Below are 18,794 nucleotides of genomic sequence, written 5' to 3' on the forward strand. Positions count from 1 at the left end.
TACGGCATTCAGCGCAGGCAAATAGTGGGGACATTGGTGTGTAGGTTTGTTTGAAAGAAGCTGTTGTGTACAGTGGCATGATGGACACGGGGGAATGATTCGCTGTCGATGCAACCAGCTCGTGACTGAAGCTCGCGTGAGAAGAGAGTTTACTGGAGTTTAAGAATATAGACAACAGAGTCAATAAAACAGATCAATTAGATTATGTGTTTCTGCACGTGGATGATAAATTCTGTTTTTCCAGGAATGCCCATCATAATTGCTGTTTTCTAATGCCACATCGCTAGACTCAAATCAGTAAACATTCGCTTTGATAAATCATCCCATTTCTGTAAAAGCAGGGTTTTGTAGTTTCAAAATGACTTCTTGTTTTGGGCAGTCAAATCTCTTCATTCATTTGTTCACAGAACGGGTTTACAGGGAAGTAATCGTTTGATTATTTTCCACTGCTGGGGTAATTGATCACTTAATAAGGCATCTCATGATATTGATTATACTATTATGTTATACATCGCAATGGTTAGGTCAGCTCTGACTAGACCTATAGGGACTGGTCAGTTTCTGCGGCCTGGGGGGGGCGCTTGGAGTATTTTTGCCGACGTCAAAAAGTGGCTGACCCCCCCTATTCCAAATTTTGAAAACAGGGTGACCCCCCCTATTCCAAATTTCTAAAACAGGGTGACCCCCCCCCCCCCCCCCCCCCCAACCCCCCCCCCGGCGCGACATAGGTAAAACAAAAGATGGACATAAATTATATATATATAATATATATATATATATATATATATATATATATATTATATATATATATATATATATATATATATATATATATTATATTTTACTTTACATATATTTATATTTTAAATAGTCATTCTATGTTTTAGTGAAATTAAATACAGTACATTTTGAATGAGCTGTATTTTGAATGAGCTGTGAATGTATTTCACACTTTCTCTGCTTAACCAGATGTCCTGAACTGTTGTACAGAAATGGATGTCAATCATATAATATCAAAGAGAAAAAAGCAGTGAATCAAAAACTTTGATGGGTGACTTAAGACTTGCCAACCATCCAATAAATCTACTGAGGAGCCATAGAGAGCTTTTTAGCCAAATCTGATGTGTACAGTGTCTGAGAGGACCTTTTCTTGTGTAACATTGAAACCATAAAAGCACAGCTAATAATGACAAAAACTGCCTTTTTTAACTGTTATTTTGTTCATAAAAAAGCATCTTTCTACAGAAAACCTATGAAACAAAGGAAAATAATTGCATCAATGAGAAGGAAAGATATCTTGTCATTTTTCTATCTCTAAAATAAGTCACTGTATCAAATATATATTGTGAAATATTTGTGCATGTTGCTTTCTCATACTGAATTCTCACAGAGAGAACAGAAAAGTATCAGGAATTTGTCATCCTTTTCATATGAAATGCAGATTTCATAATGGTACACTTTCACTTAGCAAACATCAAGATATCTCTGATTCATTAAAGTATGGCACCCGAAAGGGCGCGCCAAAAAATATGAAACATCCTGATATCTCTGATATATATGCCTTGTATATTAAAGTCATGCATCTGAAGGGCATGCTGAAAGATGTATGATATATTAAAGTAATGAGCTTGAAGAGCACGCTGAAAAATATTGGACATACAGATATCTCTTATGTATGTATGCTTGATATGTTAAAGTTGGGCGTGCTGAAAATATGACTGATTATTAAAGTTACGCGCCCGAAGGGCGCGCCGAAAAAATACAACTGAATGATGAATTTTGTGGCTGACACTAGCATTTTAGGCAATGATGAGCCTGTGTCAAAATTCAAAAACACACTGACCCCCCCTATTGGGCATTTCAAAAACATGGTGACCCCCCCTATCACCAAAGTCAAAAACAGGGTGACCCCCCCCCCCCCATGAATCCACCGGCCCCCCCCCCCAGGCTGAAGAAACTGACCAGTCCCTTAAATCTATTGGATAGTGAAATATTGTGAAATGTTGTAATCTGCCATTCAACAGTGGTGGTAGTGTCATAGTGTCATAGTGTTTGTTTGTCAGTGTTTTCAGTTTTTCTTTGCTTCTTTGTGTGTTTAGTGCTGTCGGGGGGGACTTCTAATTCCTTGTTATAAAACATACTGTTCCATCTCCATTAATCGGCATTTGTTTGTTTGTTTATTTTTTTCAGTTTTTCATTGCTTCTTTGTTTGTATAGTGCTGTTGGGGGCGCTTCTAATTGCATGTTTCAAGACATGTAACAAGGTTTTCTCCGAGCTTGATACCGCTCCATCTTTGTGTATGGTATTCATACACCTAGGTTTGCACCTGTTTTCAGAAAGAAGTCAACCAATCCGCTGCTGTTTACATGTCTTATCCAACATTTTGATTCTCTTTCAGGACGGTAGAGTCTACATTCCGTCAGTCATGCGTCTTCCATAAATATTGATATACGTAGGTCGCTGATCCGTGGATCAGAATCTGGTCCCGAAACAAACTTGACTTTGAAGCTATGAATTAATTTTTTTCTTTTTATGCTTTTATTTACTTTCAGGGGGAGGACACATCTGCTTTTGGTCTTAGTATGAGCAATACGCCTGACCACTCACAACAGAACAACACAATCATACCCAACCCTGTGATGCAGCATGAGGTAAGGACATTGCACCTGTGCAACTTCCTAATAGGCATAAAGTTTGTAAAAGAATTTACATAATCACTTGATTTGTATGCAAATTTTGGCAGGAGCACTTAGTTATGTTTTCATATTGTGTGTGTTTTCATATTTCTTGCTGTCAACATAGCTTTTTTCATCTGTGAACATATGTCTGTTTTAAAGAGACACGATGACGGAAATTACAAAATATACTGAATTGGATTTTTTTTGCTTTAATATCTGTGAATCCTTGTTTTTGTGAGTGTTTGTGTAGCAGTGAAGAACATCCCCTTAGCTGTAACAACGGATCAATTATAACCCTGTTCATTTGCATATAAACGAACAACAGATGGTATTACATGTTTATTTTAGGTCTGACAATACCAATGGGAGATTTCAATATTCTAGCTATTGTCGGTCTCTTTTAGTGTTTTTTTTATCGAATATTTGAAAATTTTTCGCAATTTTTTTTTAACCTCAGCTGATCTGTCAGATATCTGTGACATACCAGTTGGTATAGACACTATGCCGATTTCCTGAGCATGGTGTGAAATTTTTCAAAACGAAAAGTAATTTCATTGAAGAACGCTAGGGAAGAAACGTACTGAAACTCGTGTAAAGATGATTGAATATTTATTCCCATTACTTGTCATTCTCCCATTTCACTCCCCGCACTGACTTATTTATGAATTCATTTATTGAGCCTGTAACCAGTTCCTGGTACAGTCTGTTCAAAGTGAAATCACCATTCATTTTGTTTTCTCCGTGGCACTCATGAAAAATTGTAAAAATTGTTTGCTGCTCACGGAAGACATTTGTTTCCCTTTCACAGGACGGACAATGACTTCCATTAAATGCGTGTTCTGATTCATCCACGTCGTCGATCAAGATCATTAATTACATTAGTGACTCATCCAATCTCGCATGTTACTCTTTCTTTCCAATATCCTTGCATCGAAATAACCTTGAGTGCTATCGATCATGAAAAGACGAGAAGTGTCCGAGTTTCTCACCCACGACACCTTTTTACGTCAGAGGGAGAAGGGGGGAAATAGAATTACGCTTAATGTGAGAATAAGAGCACGGATATGGATCATGGGGGGTAGTCACGTTGTTACCCAAGCCAGTCCTAACCTTTGAACTCATTTGCATACATGTATATCCATACGCACACACCTTGCAGTCAGTGACCTTGTGTTTACCAGCGACGGGAAATGATACTTTATTCAATTAAAAGTGAAGGTCATCTCCTCCAACAACTGAACCAGTCATCACCAGAAGGTGAATTACCTTGAAACTCCGATTTATTGAATTTGATGTCAGTAAATCCAACCCACTTTTCCATTCTCTTTTTTTCTCCTCGGGATGATGATAGCGAGGAGCGTTGCCATGGTTACAGATGATATTGCCCGACCGGCGTTTAGATCGCCAGATATCAACAAATTATCAGTTTTGTCAACGAGGGTTTTCTGGTCTTTTTTGAGATGGCAATCTGTTTCACAATGCGCTGACATTTAAAAGCGTGGTTTCAGAGACAGATCTCAGATCAGGCCGATATCACGTCAGTCTTGTTAGAACCTGTGTGGCTATGAAATTGTGTGATAATAGTCACCTCTGTTATTCATCTCAATACATTCTTCCCAACGTAGATTAGTTTCATTCAGACTGGACATCTTTCCCACCTACACATGATAAGTTAATCCCGACCATCTATCATTACTTTCATTTACATTTCCCTGCTTCACAAAAATACAGAATGTTTTCATGTAATTTGTACGAGAGCTTTCATGAATTTCTCGTTATTATCCTTGCGGGGATATTCTTTTCATTCTTCAGGTAATCAAAGATGCTTGCCTTCGAGTGAAATCTTCATAATGTCTTTATTTCCCCTTCCATTCAGATTCATAGTTGAAAATTTGTCAGATTATTCCATTTATAACAGAAACCAGTCTTCTCTGAAAGTGTCGCAAGTTATGAATACAACTGAGTGTTCTCCCTTGAAAATCCATTCGACTTTGGCAAAAACTGTGATGGAACTATAAAGCACCCACTGCCTTTTATGCAAGAATGTAAACATCAACAAACAGCAGAGATTTCCACAACTTGTCAAAGTCTGACAGAGTATAGAAATCTGTCAAAAGCTTATGAGCCAAAAGAGAGAAACACCATGGCATAGATTGTTTCACTAATCAGTATTACAGACAAGGAAATCGGGATAATTTGATCGAATTTATTTTCATTTTCTTTAAGCTGTCTCCACACCTTAATATTTCATAGGTGAGAAAACATATTGTTGTTTCAAATTTACCATATGTTCCATGAAAGGTCCATGAAACAGGTTTTTTCCCCCGAGTGTATAAAAGGAATGATGGTTTTCAGTTGTGCATGTAATATTGGGACAAGATGATATAATGTAAACAGCTTAAATGTGATAGCCTTCATGGTTTTTTGCCCAGCGGTAGTGCACCTGCGGTATGTCATAATTTGACCCAGTGTCAGATGCCATGGTATTCCATTGAAAGTCCTACACTCAACTATATACAGTTCACTGTTGGAAACATGTACCGAATGTTTATGCTCATAGAGGGAGTACAATCCAAAACTGGAAAAGGAGAGAGAGATCTCTCTCTCTCTCTCCTCTCTCTCTCTCTCTCTCTCTCTCTCTCTCTCTCCCTCACTCCCTCCCTCCCTCCCTCCCTCTCTCTCTCTCTCTCTCTCTCTCTCTCTCTCTCTCTCTCTCTCTCTCTCTGAGATATGCTCTGAACATGCACGCATGGTGCACATATAGAAGCTATTAGGAAATAGGAATGGCCTAGGGCGAGTCGAGCTCCACCAGAGGTTTGGTCAGGAAGTGAGCGCGAAGTGAATAGATGAAGGGAAAATCGCCCTAAAATCCAAACCACCTTAGTCCGTGCATCCAATCAGGGACAAATTAAACAAGATAAGAAATATTACAAGGAGGTTACTTATCACAGCATCATTTCCGCAGAAGTTTGCCAACATAAAGATCTTTTAAAACATGAATTTTTTTTTGAAAAGGATAAAATATGGATCACAATATTTTATTTTATAGTTTTGGATAAAAAGAATTGATTGTTTTTATTTTCCAAGACAAGCTTTGATCGTCATCTTTAATTCACGTCATACATTAATTCTTTTCCCAAAGCGGTTCACCATGGTCTTTTATCATTGCCTGAAGGGTTAGTTTTAAAAGGCAAATCTAGGGAAGTTTTATATAAAAATGTTATAGTAAGCAGTGTTGAGTTAACACCTTGCTTTTCATATTAAATGTTAAATCGTATTGATGACGCCACAACTTGAGTTGTTTCTTGGATCCTCTTCTTAGCCTCAAAGCCATGGTCTTTCAAAGAAAATGATACTAGCATTGCGTATTTTATACACCATTGAAATTACCCTGGACCGACGCATCTCTACAAAAGTAACAGTTTCAGGTTTTATTCTGGAGAGAAAAAAAAAAGTAGGGCTCGCGAATGACATTTATTTCACTTGGACGTAAGTACACTGAATTATTTGAGGGTTCATGCATTTACCAAGCATTTACAGTAATTGCAGTACACAAATTGGTTGCTCGCTCGAGGCCGGCACCAATGGGCTCCGGGTGGATTTCAGAACATATAAAGTGCTGGTTTTGGAATAATGTTGGAGCTCTTGGAACCAGAGGATGGGCTTCTTGTCAAATCTTACCTCCTCAAGCCTCCCTAAGATAATTCATAAGTGCTCCCTCCCTATTCAGGAAACTCTTAATGTATGGTAATTCAGCCCTCCGAGGTACCAGATATGATTATGGCATTAAGACATTAATACTTGATAATATTCCAATGAATCGGTTTACGCGCTGGCGCAAATTTTTACAGGATGTATGATTTGTATAAACTTGCATGTTATATACATATATGTATATATATACATGTAATTATATATTAGTATATCGACATTTGCATATAAATTACTGGTGCTCTTTTTTTTAATGGTAGGTTAATTACAAGTGTGGATATTTTTCTCCCCAAACAATTTACTTAAACAGGCAAGAACATCAATAGATTGTCAGTAAATCATAACAGCGCCCAAGTTATTTGTGTTTGTATTTTACACGGTATGAGTGATTTTGTCCAACAATGAGAGTAGCAGGGGCAATTGATATGTGTATTTTTTCTGATGAAGAAAATACCTGATGAAGTATTTTTGATCCAAAAACACAAGGCAATTTCAGCTTATCAGTTTATGCGGTGTAACCGCAGTTCGTGACAGCCATGATTGAACTTTTGTTTCAGATTTCAAGAGTTCACAGTCGGGTGCGTAACGTACGTGTGTGAAGCCAAATGCAGGCGAAACGTGATATCGTCTGACCAATTCAAATCAACCACAATATGTAACAAGTGGGTTCTTGCAAAGCAGTTGTTGTAGAGGTCAGAATTATGCTGTTGTTCATGAATATGGAAATATTTAGCTTTTTATTTAAAGCCGCACTTTTCAATCCCTGGTTCTCGCATTAGTGGAGTTCTCCTCCCAGTCAAACACATGGCCAGTACGATGTTTGATTTCTATAACATTAATTACACAAACTGATTTCAATCTTTTGTCACCTTTTGCTAATCCTGCAAACATAGCTTACATAACCGTTTGATTGACGGTCCGGTTAAATTGCCAACAGTCATTTATTCCCCAGCACCACACTCAAATTTCCTTTAAAAAACATCTTCCAGTTACGTTAGAATTTGAATATAACCACTGAGTTCGATCGGCAGCACCTTCGTGCTGACTGCTTGGCAGTCTGTCAGCGTTTTTGCGGTCGGAAAAAAAAAACTAAAGAAGTGGCATTTTCTGGAGCGTGTGCCCTCATGTTACCTGCTTGGTGTCCACTTACACAATGAACGCCGCCATAGGTTCGCGCCCTTTTAAAGGGAGGCTCCGCCTTTAAAAAAAGCAAGTTTTATATATCAGTTAGGAAATACATAGCAACATTATTCCTCAATTTATTATAGGATAGGGCCCACTTGAGATAACATAATAAATACTGTACAAATTATAATTTGATATTAGGCGGTCAATGAGAGTGATAATTATTTACTGAAACATCATGCACTGGCGTGATTAAAGCTTCAAATAGCTATTTGATTTTGGTTTTTTGATTCCAAGAATGTTCAACTTAATCTGAACTGAGTCTGTCAATTTAAATCTGTCAGATTGAGAAGCTGAGGGTGTTAATTCAGTATGTAGTTGTGGATTCCAAAAATTGGATTTTTGGCTCTACAGCCTGAAATCTGACACTTTAAACTTGTAATTCTCTGTACACATCAAAAGTGTCATGTGATTTGTTTTGAAGTGTTTGCCTGGTTGTTTAAACCAGTATTTATTTCGATGTGGCTCATCTTTTCTGATCAACACCCGTTCAGTGGTCGTACATGCTATCTCACGCGTCTGATTTTGAAAAAAAATAATTGGCCATGTTCTTCAGAATATCTACTCTGTTATTTCAAAGTACATGACTCAAAAAATGAGATGGTTTGAAATCCATATTGATTTAAACCTGTGTAACCTCAAACACTATGTATTCCTTCACTCCACTTTAATTTGAAATGTCTTTTGCTTCCACTGTGAATGATTTTTTGTTTGCGTCTATTAACTTCTCAAAATCCTGGCATTGCCAATGTGTCACTGTATTGTAATTTTTTCGACAAAATCAATCCATGTACAGCTCTGTCATGGCAAACAACATTTTAACAAAAAGTGATGGTAAAAGGATAAAATTGTTTGGTAAACGTAGCAGTACAAATAAGAAATAGAGCACCCCCAGGGCATGTAAATAAAAAAAACGGCAAAAATACGATATCTGGTACTGAGCTCATCAGCTATTCATTGGCTTGTTGAGTTCTCACTTTGTGACAGAAAGCGATATTTTTTTGTTTGAAAAGTTGGTGGAAAAATAATGATCCATAACCACTGAAGGGCGGAAGTCAATAAGCTTAAAGTTGGATTTGATCACGTCCATCAGGTTTTGCAGAAAAAGAACTCGATTCTCCAGCAATTCATCAAATACCAACTCTTTCATGAAATCATAAATGAGGTAATAATGGGTGATAAATTCAAGAAGTGTTATGTGGTAACTGTGTGGCTAATTTTGGCAGATTTCTAAAAATTGTTTTTAAAATGTATTTTATCATTTTATTTCAAAGAGATGGCTAGGATGGCAGAAACATTTAAAAACCTTGCATGAACAATTTAGGCGTCAAGCTTACACATTAAACCTTGATAGCATGAGTCTATTTTTGGCGTTGCAATAAAAGTGTTGTATTTACTTGTATTAAACTCTCTCTCATGTCATCAGACACAGTGAATATGCAGATAATTGAAATAGCGACAAAAGTCAATCATTAACATCTAAATTTATACAGCTCAGCTACCTCATAAAATCAGAGTTGGATTCAGATTTGGATGAGCATGGCATTTGCAGGTCGGGCCACAAAAACGAGTACAGATTGTATTGGGCACAGTTGCCAAAAGATACATATCTAGCAATCATCGTTGAGTGTGCCCCCATTGTAAATGGTTAACTGAATCCCGACGCTCATCCCCCCCCCTAGATTTACCCGTAGCTTGATCGTCTCACATTTCAGACCAGATCATGCTCTGGATTAACTCCCGGATTGCGATATGTAAGGGAAACGTGATATCGCTTTTAATCTTGTAGTATGATTTCTTATCGTTTGCAAAGATTGATTGAACAAGCGAGCGTGAATCTGATCTTGACAAGGAGTCACACGCATGGCTGTCGTGAAATCTAATCGCGTCCAAAGACGAGAAGGAGAAGTGGTTGGGGAGATAGCACGTTTCTCTCTTTATGTCAGCAAATATTTGTACAGAAACCGGCTTATGGTGATAGACTGTGCATTTGATTGTTGGTAGTTGTCAGAACAACTGTTAAAGAAGACAAAATGTAGTTGATGTGAATTTCGTGTGAAGAGATCGTCACAGTCATGGATGCTCACCAGGATATGTGGCAAAATATCACTTATTTTGATGATATCATCATTGATGCTAGGATACTTAATCTGTACATAGACTCTGTTTTTAAGGTCTATGATCTGTATTATTCTAAGTCTTTTGTCAATAATTAATATTTGGGGCATTATTCCAAAAAGCGCTCTAGACTTTGTTGAATACTTAAAATGACGGCTCATGAAAATCAAAACAACCAAAATAAGAATACCTTATCTGTATTATTCTAAGTCTTTTGTCAATTATTGATATTTGGGGCATTATTTCTAAAAATGCTTTATACTTTCAGTTTCTTTAATATATAAATGACTGCTCATGAAAATTCAAAAAAGTAAAACCTGTCTAGCAACCATAAATATGGCTTCGTTTCTATATAGTCAACTCATTTGTATATATTTTTTATTGTGATGCCGAGTGATGTGACTGACTTTTTCAAGTTTTATAAAATTTACAAGTAAAAAAAGGAGTGACGTTGCCTCTTTAAAGAGAAACAATTACGTCTTCTGGCGTTATGCTTTGTCAATTTGGAATCCTGTTAATAGTCTGTCACATGAGCTGAAATCTTGCAAGGTGCTGAGAGAGTGGATGATATTATTTCACATCAAGTCAGCCTATATCTTACAAGCCAAAGAAACAAAGAAAATAATGTGATAATTTGTGGTTATTACCCGAGATACATGCCAGTGACTTACAGCTTACTCAAAGCAGCTGAGGATCTCAGTGTTACGTACACATAAGCTCATTTCAGTTCATTGCATATATTTATAAACATTCTTTTAGATATGATTATATTTGATTTCAAGCAGTCAATTTCATGACTTTTTATTGCAAAAATCATTGATGCAGTAAATTTGCTCCTTCAAAGGGACATTAGCTCAGACTTTTACTGGAAATATTATTTTGGTTCTTCAAAACAATTTGCATTGAGCAGAATTTACCATGTTATTGTTTACCAGTGAGTTCTTGTCAGGAATAAAATTCAGTCATTGACAATGAAATTGAACATTGCACACAAGCATGTGTTGGACAAGTTTAAAGGTATACTGTCACCTGTTCCAATTTTGCCACAGTTACCATGGAAAGAGAAAATCTAACCAATCACAGATTTTAAGCGGGTGGTCGCTTTTTAAAAACAGCGCCCTCACATGGGCATTTTGAATACCAAGGAATGCCCCTTTGACCATATATGGGCATATTTAGATTACAGTGACTGTATACCTTCAAAACTGTGTGTTGTGACATAATTTCAGAGGTAAAACAGTAAACTGCAGTCGACTAAATGGAACAAAAACATGAAAATACATGCAGCTATTAAAAGGACTTTAAAGCAAAGCATAATTGATGAACTTTTGTTCTGCTTGTTGATTCTCCAGAAATTATAGAAATATCGGATGGGAATAACAGTTCATTGATATTTAACTCTTGTCATTCAATTCTGCTTTCTTTCCCTGAAGAAAACCGGTCACTCCAAAGCTTGAATCCAAGCATGTCAACTCAATAAAACCTCATCGTGAGTTGTGTCCAGAACAGAAGTGGAAAAATACTATTTAACTGTGACCTTACTAGTGTGCTTACTTAGCTTGATCAATACTGTTTTGACAAAAGCGGGTGGAATCTGTGCTTAAGGGGTTTGCACATTGCTGCGCTAGCTTTCTTGTATTGCCTGTGTTTACAAATCGTAGAAAAGTACAGGTACCCTGCTCCATGTGAACATAAATGTGTCGCCACGGAGAATTAAGTCAAAGTAGAGTTTGTCTCTTCTGACCAAACAAAAAACAGAGTGGATACATTGAAGTGGCAGTTTGTTCTGAGGAGTTGGCGGCGGTATATTATACAGCCGCTGGCTTACTGTTTAGGCTTGGGATTTACAAACATTTATTCTGCGCTGCCATTGATCCATTGGAAAACATTGAGGTGGTCCGCAGGGCTCTTGTGGTGTGTTACAAAGAGGCAACACAACCGTTTTGCACTCTTTATACCTATCACTTTCATAATTGGCTGTTCAGGTATTGTCCTATCGATTAAGCCTTTGATTGCCAAATTCGATTTTTGTTGCCTTTACACAATATAACACCAACACTTTCTTTCAGATCTGGACAATTTTTTCTAATTTTTCCCAAAATTTTGGTCAAAAGTATAGCCAATGAAAATTTACATCCATTAAAGTCCATAATCGTGGAAAAACTTACAGAAAAATTCATAAAAGTTGGTAAAATGTTGCCCTGATATTGTGGGGGAAACATTACAGTGCTCGATGGGTTAAATGAGTCCAGACAATGAAGCCAATGCTCGCATGTTGTCTTTTTAAAATTTTAGAGAACTGCTCAATGGAATGAATACAAATAAAAGCGTGGTGTTCATAGCCATCTGTTGTAAAATAGCTTTGTAAACATACCTTCTTCTGTTTCAACAGTTAAGTAACATTACTTCATAATGCTTGTTTGGTTTTCTTAATTTTTTTTCCTTTTTGGATTTTTTTCTCTTCCAGACATTTCACACGCCGAGTCTAGGTGACGAAGATTTTGAAATTCCTCCTATTACTCCACCGCCCATGGCAATGGATGCCATGCCCAGTAATATGAGCGACCCCAATGTACCGCCAGCCTTAACCGAACCAATGACAAGCCCGTCGCCGACGTTTACCCACGACACAAACCCAACGTTTACGCAAGCATTATCGCATATCACAGAGACCACAGACTCCCTGCCAAATCCGTCAACGGAGACATTTCCGGATCCTCAATTCCCACCACAGAATATTGATATTCCGCCCATTACTGCCTGCAATTCCAGCCTGGGAATTGACGCCATCTCGTATTCTGTGCAATCCTCCGGGGACCTGTCGTACCCGCACCACACTCCCATGACGACGGTGGCCATGGCGACCGGGATGAGCCCCTCGTACCCGCACCCGCGAGATTACAACATTCCACCACCACCACCCCCGCAGCACGTACAGAGTCAGGTCAGTCAGCTCTCCACAATCAACCAATCCGCAATCAGTTCACAACTGGGTCTCCAAGTCGGGATGCAACACGGCATGTCTATGGGTGCTGATGGGCGATTACAGAAACACAGTCCCTCGCCACCTGGGTCAGATTTGCATACGTCACCTGGCCATCATGAGAGCAGTGAAGACAGTGACGATAACACACCACTTGCACAGGTATGAAAGAATTTGTTTGTCTATTTCTTTAAAAAAAATATGTACATATATACCAGTCCGCTGAAAACTGCCACATTCTTCAAATACATGAGTGAACGTTTAAAATTGCACAACAATGAATTTTGTCCCATTTTTAGTAACTTTATTTGTGGATAATGTTGAGTGGATAAAAAATTATGATGATTTTTTTTAATTTCATCACATGTACAATAAAAAGCTCTAAAAAGTTGTGCAGAATCAAGTATTTTTGGAAAGTGCTTCATTCATCTCATACCCGTTCACCCCTAACTCCCTGTAGACAGGTCCACAATCACAAATGATAACAATGGGGTTTGGGACAAACCATAGTTGTGAAAGGGTGGTAGGTAACAATCAGCATGGTAGTTTGTACTGCAGTTCTGCATCTTAAGCTGTTGTTTACAAGTTCTTTTCATTCAGTTCTGGCGAAATGAATTGTGTTTTCTCGGCAAGCAAATTACTCGACAGTAATGGGGTCAGAGGGATGTAACACTGTGTCAGCAATTGACATTTTAGCACTTTGGCATTTCAAAAGAACCACGAGGTCTTGTGCAAACGGATCGACGAATTTATCAAAAATGCTACTGTGATTAATATCTGACTAGGAATCTGTTCCAGATTTAAGTGTACTGCGATGCCTTTTGCGTGAGAGCATGCATCATTTCACATAATCAAAGATTAACCTTTTGTAGAAATTGACTTTTTGCGAGAGCAGCTCAGTGTTCCACCACTTTCTCTTTTTCTTCTTTTTTTGTATCACTAATTTGATGTAACCTCTCTCCCCTTTTCCCTCTCCCCCCCCAACAGGTCGTAGGCACCCTCAAGCGAACAGCGTCAACAGAACCGCCCCCTGCCAAGAAGAAAACCCCCAAGAAGAAGAAGAAGAAGGACCCCAACGAGCCCCAGAAACCGGTCTCGGCGTACGCGCTGTTTTTCAGAGACACACAGGCAGCCATTAAGGGCCAAAATCCAAACGCCAGCTTCGGAGAGGTGTCAAAGATAGTTGCATCCATGTGGGATAGCCTTGGAGTGGAACAGAAACAAGTGAGTCATAGACAATCCAATGAATGATGTTTTCCCTTTTTTCACTCAGAGATCAATCCAGCCAGAATTTTGTTACTGCATTTTGACGAGTGCAAATTGTAGTCTAGTCTGTATCTCGTATTTCTTCTACTTATCTGTATTTTAGGTCAGTCGTGAAATATAAAAGAAAAAAGCATGTCAACCAAATTGTTTTAAACAGGGTATTTCAAGATTTTGCTATTTCCATAAAATTTTTAAGCTTCAATCCCTATTCTTTACAAGCAGTGCCATAATGTTTTATTTTTCCTCTCAGTATCCGGCACAAAAAAAGGGTTATTTTCCTCCGTGCATATGTTCCTTTTCATTCATTTATTGTAGAGCTCTTTACATATTGCAAACACCTCTTAGTGTACAGCACACTGGCAAAACACTAAGAATGATATTTGGACTTGTTAGTTCTAAGCTACACAGCAAACAAAGATCGTATTCAATCGTGAACGTTTGTCCTTTGAATGTGAAAATTACGTTTTTGTGTCGCAAGAATGGAATATTCATCTACGAGTGTATGTTTGACGGTCTGTTTGCTTTCCATGGACATCCGGCAAAAATAACAAGGTACAAATGACAAGGTACAAATTTAGTCATGTTTTTAGTGAATCTTGCTTCTGTAAACATGCTGGATTTGCCGCGTAAACACGGAACATTGATTAAAACAAAACAGCGTACATGTGCTTTTCACAGAGTGTGTAATCTCAGCCTTTCATTGCCGTTTGATGACATACGTTCCACCAGGAAATTAAAACTGCTCGAGTGTTTTCAATTTTAGAATGCGTCAGCTGTTTGTAAACTTATTTTATTGCTGATGTGCGAGTTCCGAGAGGAACGTTCCATTTCTGCAAAGGGGGGATTTATTTAATTCAGCTGATAAGCCAAGGGTATACATTTCTTTCAGTGCTCAAATGTGTCGTTCAACCACTCCCCTGGTGGGCCTGTCATATCATCCTCTCAAATTGTACCCAGGAGCACAGCATTTCAACCATAGCATGGATTTACTGTCTCTCGCACTCATCTGCCTCTTCTGCATCTTCCCTCTAGGTTTACAAACAAAAAACAGAAGCTGCCAAGAAGGAGTACTTAAAGAAATTAGCCGCGTACAGGGCTAGTCTAGTTTCAAAGGTGGGTTATTTTTTTTTACATGCATGCACGAGTTTCCTAGTCTCTCAAGATACTAGTAAATCCTTGTTTGTAATTGCCTATTGCCCCCCATAGAGCAGGGTTAATTTTATTACATGAGGAGGTTTAGCTCATTATGAAATATGAATGTGCATGGGTAAGTTCATTACGAGATGGGTAACTTAATTACATTCGCAGAATAACACAGTTTATCATGGCGCATGCCACTCTTGGAGAAATGCCTCTTTTCTGTATTAGTGGAAATAGAAACAATGCAGCATTGTAGCCCCATGGTGGGGAGACAAGAAGGCAACATTGTAGCCCAATGGTAGGGAGACAAGACAGCAACATTGTAGCACCATCATGGGGAGACAAGACGGCAACATTGTAGCCATGATGGGGGGGGGAAGGCAACATTGTAACCCCATGGTAGGGAGATGACTTTAAGACGGCAACATTGTAGCACCATGGTGGAGGGAAAAAAACACAACATTGAAACCCCATGGAGGGGAAACAAAAAAGGCAAAAGGCAGACAATTGTGTATATTCTCAGTTTGTTTTGATGGTAGTTTTGCGTCCCAGTCACACAGTTCAAGCACTTCCGTGTAACTCTAACGTTTAACCATAAAATCAAAGTCAGAGAAAATTATGTCTTGTCAGGCATTGATGTCACTCAGCCCAGCAGCTGTGCAGCTGAAGATGAAAACCTCCTCACCTCAAAATTTTCTGCGTATTGGTTTAATTTCTGTGACAAAAAAATAAGGATGATGTGTTTTTTGTAGATAGGCCTTTAGTATCATCTCTCGCATGTTACTTCTCTTTCTTACCAAATTTTAATTTTTTGCTAGAGGCCATTTGCCAAGAATATCAAATTTTCAATGTCAAGTTCAAGTGCGACCATAGTAAATGTGATTTCAATATGTAACCGCTGCCATTCAGGTGTTTAATGGGCAGTGAACCGTGAATGTTTCAAATTAAATGGAATATGGGAGACAAACCTTCATGAAGTGCTGAGTTTACTTTCAACCAAAGTGACCGGGCATTTGTGAGCCAGTACCTGTGTGGAGAAAGAAAATTAACGGATTTTGAGCTGAATAAGTGGCAGATATTTAACTCCCCCTTAAACATTACAGCTATGTGAATCTCTCAGAGAAATTTTTTTTCTACTTTAACAAAATGATAAATAAAAAAAAATATCAAATAGGTTACGGTAATGTCAAAGATTTGCAGTGCATTAACTAGTCGTAAATCTTCCGTCAAATCTGTTTATGTCTGACTAACTGCCTCAAGTGGTATTCTCTGAAATTAAGTAAAAAAAATGAAAACTACTTCATTAATGATGATGATATCGAATAAAAAAGTTGAATTCCACAAAAATTATTAGTTGAACAGGCCATGAATCTGTAGGAGAGCAATGTCGGTGATGAGAAAGCTCAGAGTTAACAGTTCATGGTCCCTCAAATTTGCACGTGGCAGAGAGCTGAAGTTGCCTGCTCATCAAAATATAGATTAAAAAAGTTGAAAGCAAAGCAAGGAGTCAATTTGTCTCTAAATTAGGATTTCTAGAGTGGGCATCGGGGTCGCAATAAACATGCAAAAAACTCCGATCCATTATCGCGGGGTCACAGTTGGTCATGAATTCAAAAATTCAAATTATGTCGGAGTCCCCGTCTCGTCTCCGCAGTCAATAGTCTTTGTCATCAGTGACTTATAACTGAAACACCCCCCAGCCTCCCAGTACGGTCCATTGACACCAAAAGTACAGAGGAGTGTAAACTGAAGGATTTCTGTAATAGGCTATGAATATTCATGTATATTGGTGGGGGCTGTTCTTTTTTTAGTAGCATAGCTGGCACAGTTACTGGTCCTGGAAGCATTACAGTTGTTGTATCAAATCCACTTTGTAGCATTAAAAAGGCAGTTTGGGGGTTCCAGCAGTTCTGAGCAATGTGATATATGCGGCAGGGTAATACATATCTGGTTGGTTTATTTAAAAAGTGGCCTCTGTTTGTAAAATCACTCGCTGTGTATACATTTATCTTTTAGAGGGCATTATAATCCGGCACAATGCGGCAAGTTTCTAGGGAACAGGGTATAAATTGTACAGTACTGGTCTTTTGTTGTCAATTTGTGTGCCTAATTATCTGCTCTCTTTGATGGCCGTGTTTAGGATAGAGCTTTTTTCAAACTGCAGCACAGAATTGAACAGCTCAACAGCTGAAAAAATTGTTGATATTAGAAAGGCTTGTATTCAGTGCGAGGAGAGTTTATTGATTAAAAACTTGTCATGGATAGCTCAGTGGGTTGAGTCACAGGGAAAAGTCGGTTGCCGATCTGTTCTTATTGTGAAAATGTTACCGTGGTTATTCATCATCCACAAATGATATATTTTATTTCTATATTTTTTTAATATTTTTTTTTGACAAACCAGGCTGCCGTGGATCAGGCCGAGTCGGAGGAACTCATGCAGAAACAGAAGAAAATCGGACTCCCAGGCAACGCTTTGAGTACTGCCAACACGACCACGACCATTCAGTCACTAGTTCCGCGGAACATCGCACCCAAACCCAAACTCACACCCACTTCCATGCCTATCACTGTCACCATGACAACCGTTGCCAAGACAGCATCTCATCCGTCTGTTGTACAGACCATTATCACGAGCCCAAAACTTCAGCCACAAATGGTGAGTTTTGTATCAGCTGGGCTAATGAATCACCAGTGTTCTCTTTCTTTATGTTTATGTTGGACGCAAATTTCTTGTACAGCGGTAAATTACTATATTAAAGCAGGTTCCCTCTCTCTCTCTCTCTCTCTCTCTCTCTCTCTCTCTCTCTCTCTCTCAAATAAAATGTATGAGAAACATTTGAAGGAAAATAAATATCTACCCATAATTAGTGAGTAGCCGATCAGCGTGGCTTGAATCTTGTTGATATAGGACACGTCAAAGCACTACACTCTGCGAGCAACTTTTAAAAAAGATATCATTTTTCATCCCATCTTCACACAGGTGAACACAAATGGCCGCAAGAGGTCGGCAACGTGCATGAGAAATGGTTGCGTCAATCCAGCGATTGAAAGCGCCGACTGGGACAAAGAATACTGTAGCAACGAGTGCGTTGTCAGTCATTGCAGGTAGGCAAACGTAGAAGAAAAGTTTTGGCGAAACTGTAGAATACTGGGACCAAACTGATCCATGTTGTTATTTAGCACTGTCCTGTGGGGTCTGTTTCTATTTTTTCATAGGGAAAGGCCCCTTAGGAGAGGCAATATTACAACAATAAAAAGGATTGGTTCCAGTATATTTCACACATGCCATCATCTCAGCCATTTTCACATCCTTTTCATCAACTCAAGAACTTAAGAAATTTTTCAAAAGTTTTCGGAGCTTCGCTAGAACTTGTAGAAATTTGTTCCCATTTTTAAGAATAGATTAACAGCCAATAGCTGTCACTTTTGGTGATATTTTCCCACTATTTTTGTTTCCATGTCGACAACATTTTCTTGTTCTACTCCCCAAAGCATATTGAGATACACAGTATTCAGCTTGTCAACTCAACCTGTGTGCGTTTAGACTGCACCGTTTTTGGTAACAAGTAAATTCTGGTCTGGGCTAGAGTTTAAATGTAAACCATAACAGTGCATTTGACTTGCATATGTGCCGTGTTGACAAGCAAAATAGTCGTCGTTTCAACATGCTTTTAGGGAGTAGAATATAGAAATTGCAGTAAACAGGCAAAGC

General features: G+C 38.4%; 1 protein-coding gene across 4 annotated transcripts in view; it reads left to right on the forward strand.

The window, feature by feature from the left end:
• Positions 1-18,794, forward strand: part of LOC139147586 (TOX high mobility group box family member 3-like) — a 129,148-nt gene that overhangs the window by 107,927 nt on the left and 2,427 nt on the right. For all 4 annotated transcript variants that reach the window (XM_070718719.1, XM_070718715.1, XM_070718717.1 and 1 more), the window contains 6 exons: positions 2,554-2,652; positions 12,161-12,838; positions 13,664-13,900; positions 14,975-15,055; positions 17,484-17,738; positions 18,063-18,187. In XM_070718719.1, coding sequence (XP_070574820.1) covers positions 2,584-2,652; positions 12,161-12,838; positions 13,664-13,900; positions 14,975-15,055; positions 17,484-17,738; positions 18,063-18,187 — 1,445 coding nt within the window. In that variant the 5' untranslated portion in view covers positions 2,554-2,583. The remainder of the gene's footprint in view (positions 1-2,553; positions 2,653-12,160; positions 12,839-13,663; positions 13,901-14,974; positions 15,056-17,483; positions 17,739-18,062; positions 18,188-18,794) is intronic.

Source organism: Ptychodera flava, chromosome 13 (assembly GCF_041260155.1).
Source record: "Ptychodera flava strain L36383 chromosome 13, AS_Pfla_20210202, whole genome shotgun sequence".
NCBI lineage: Eukaryota > Metazoa > Hemichordata > Enteropneusta > Ptychoderidae > Ptychodera > Ptychodera flava.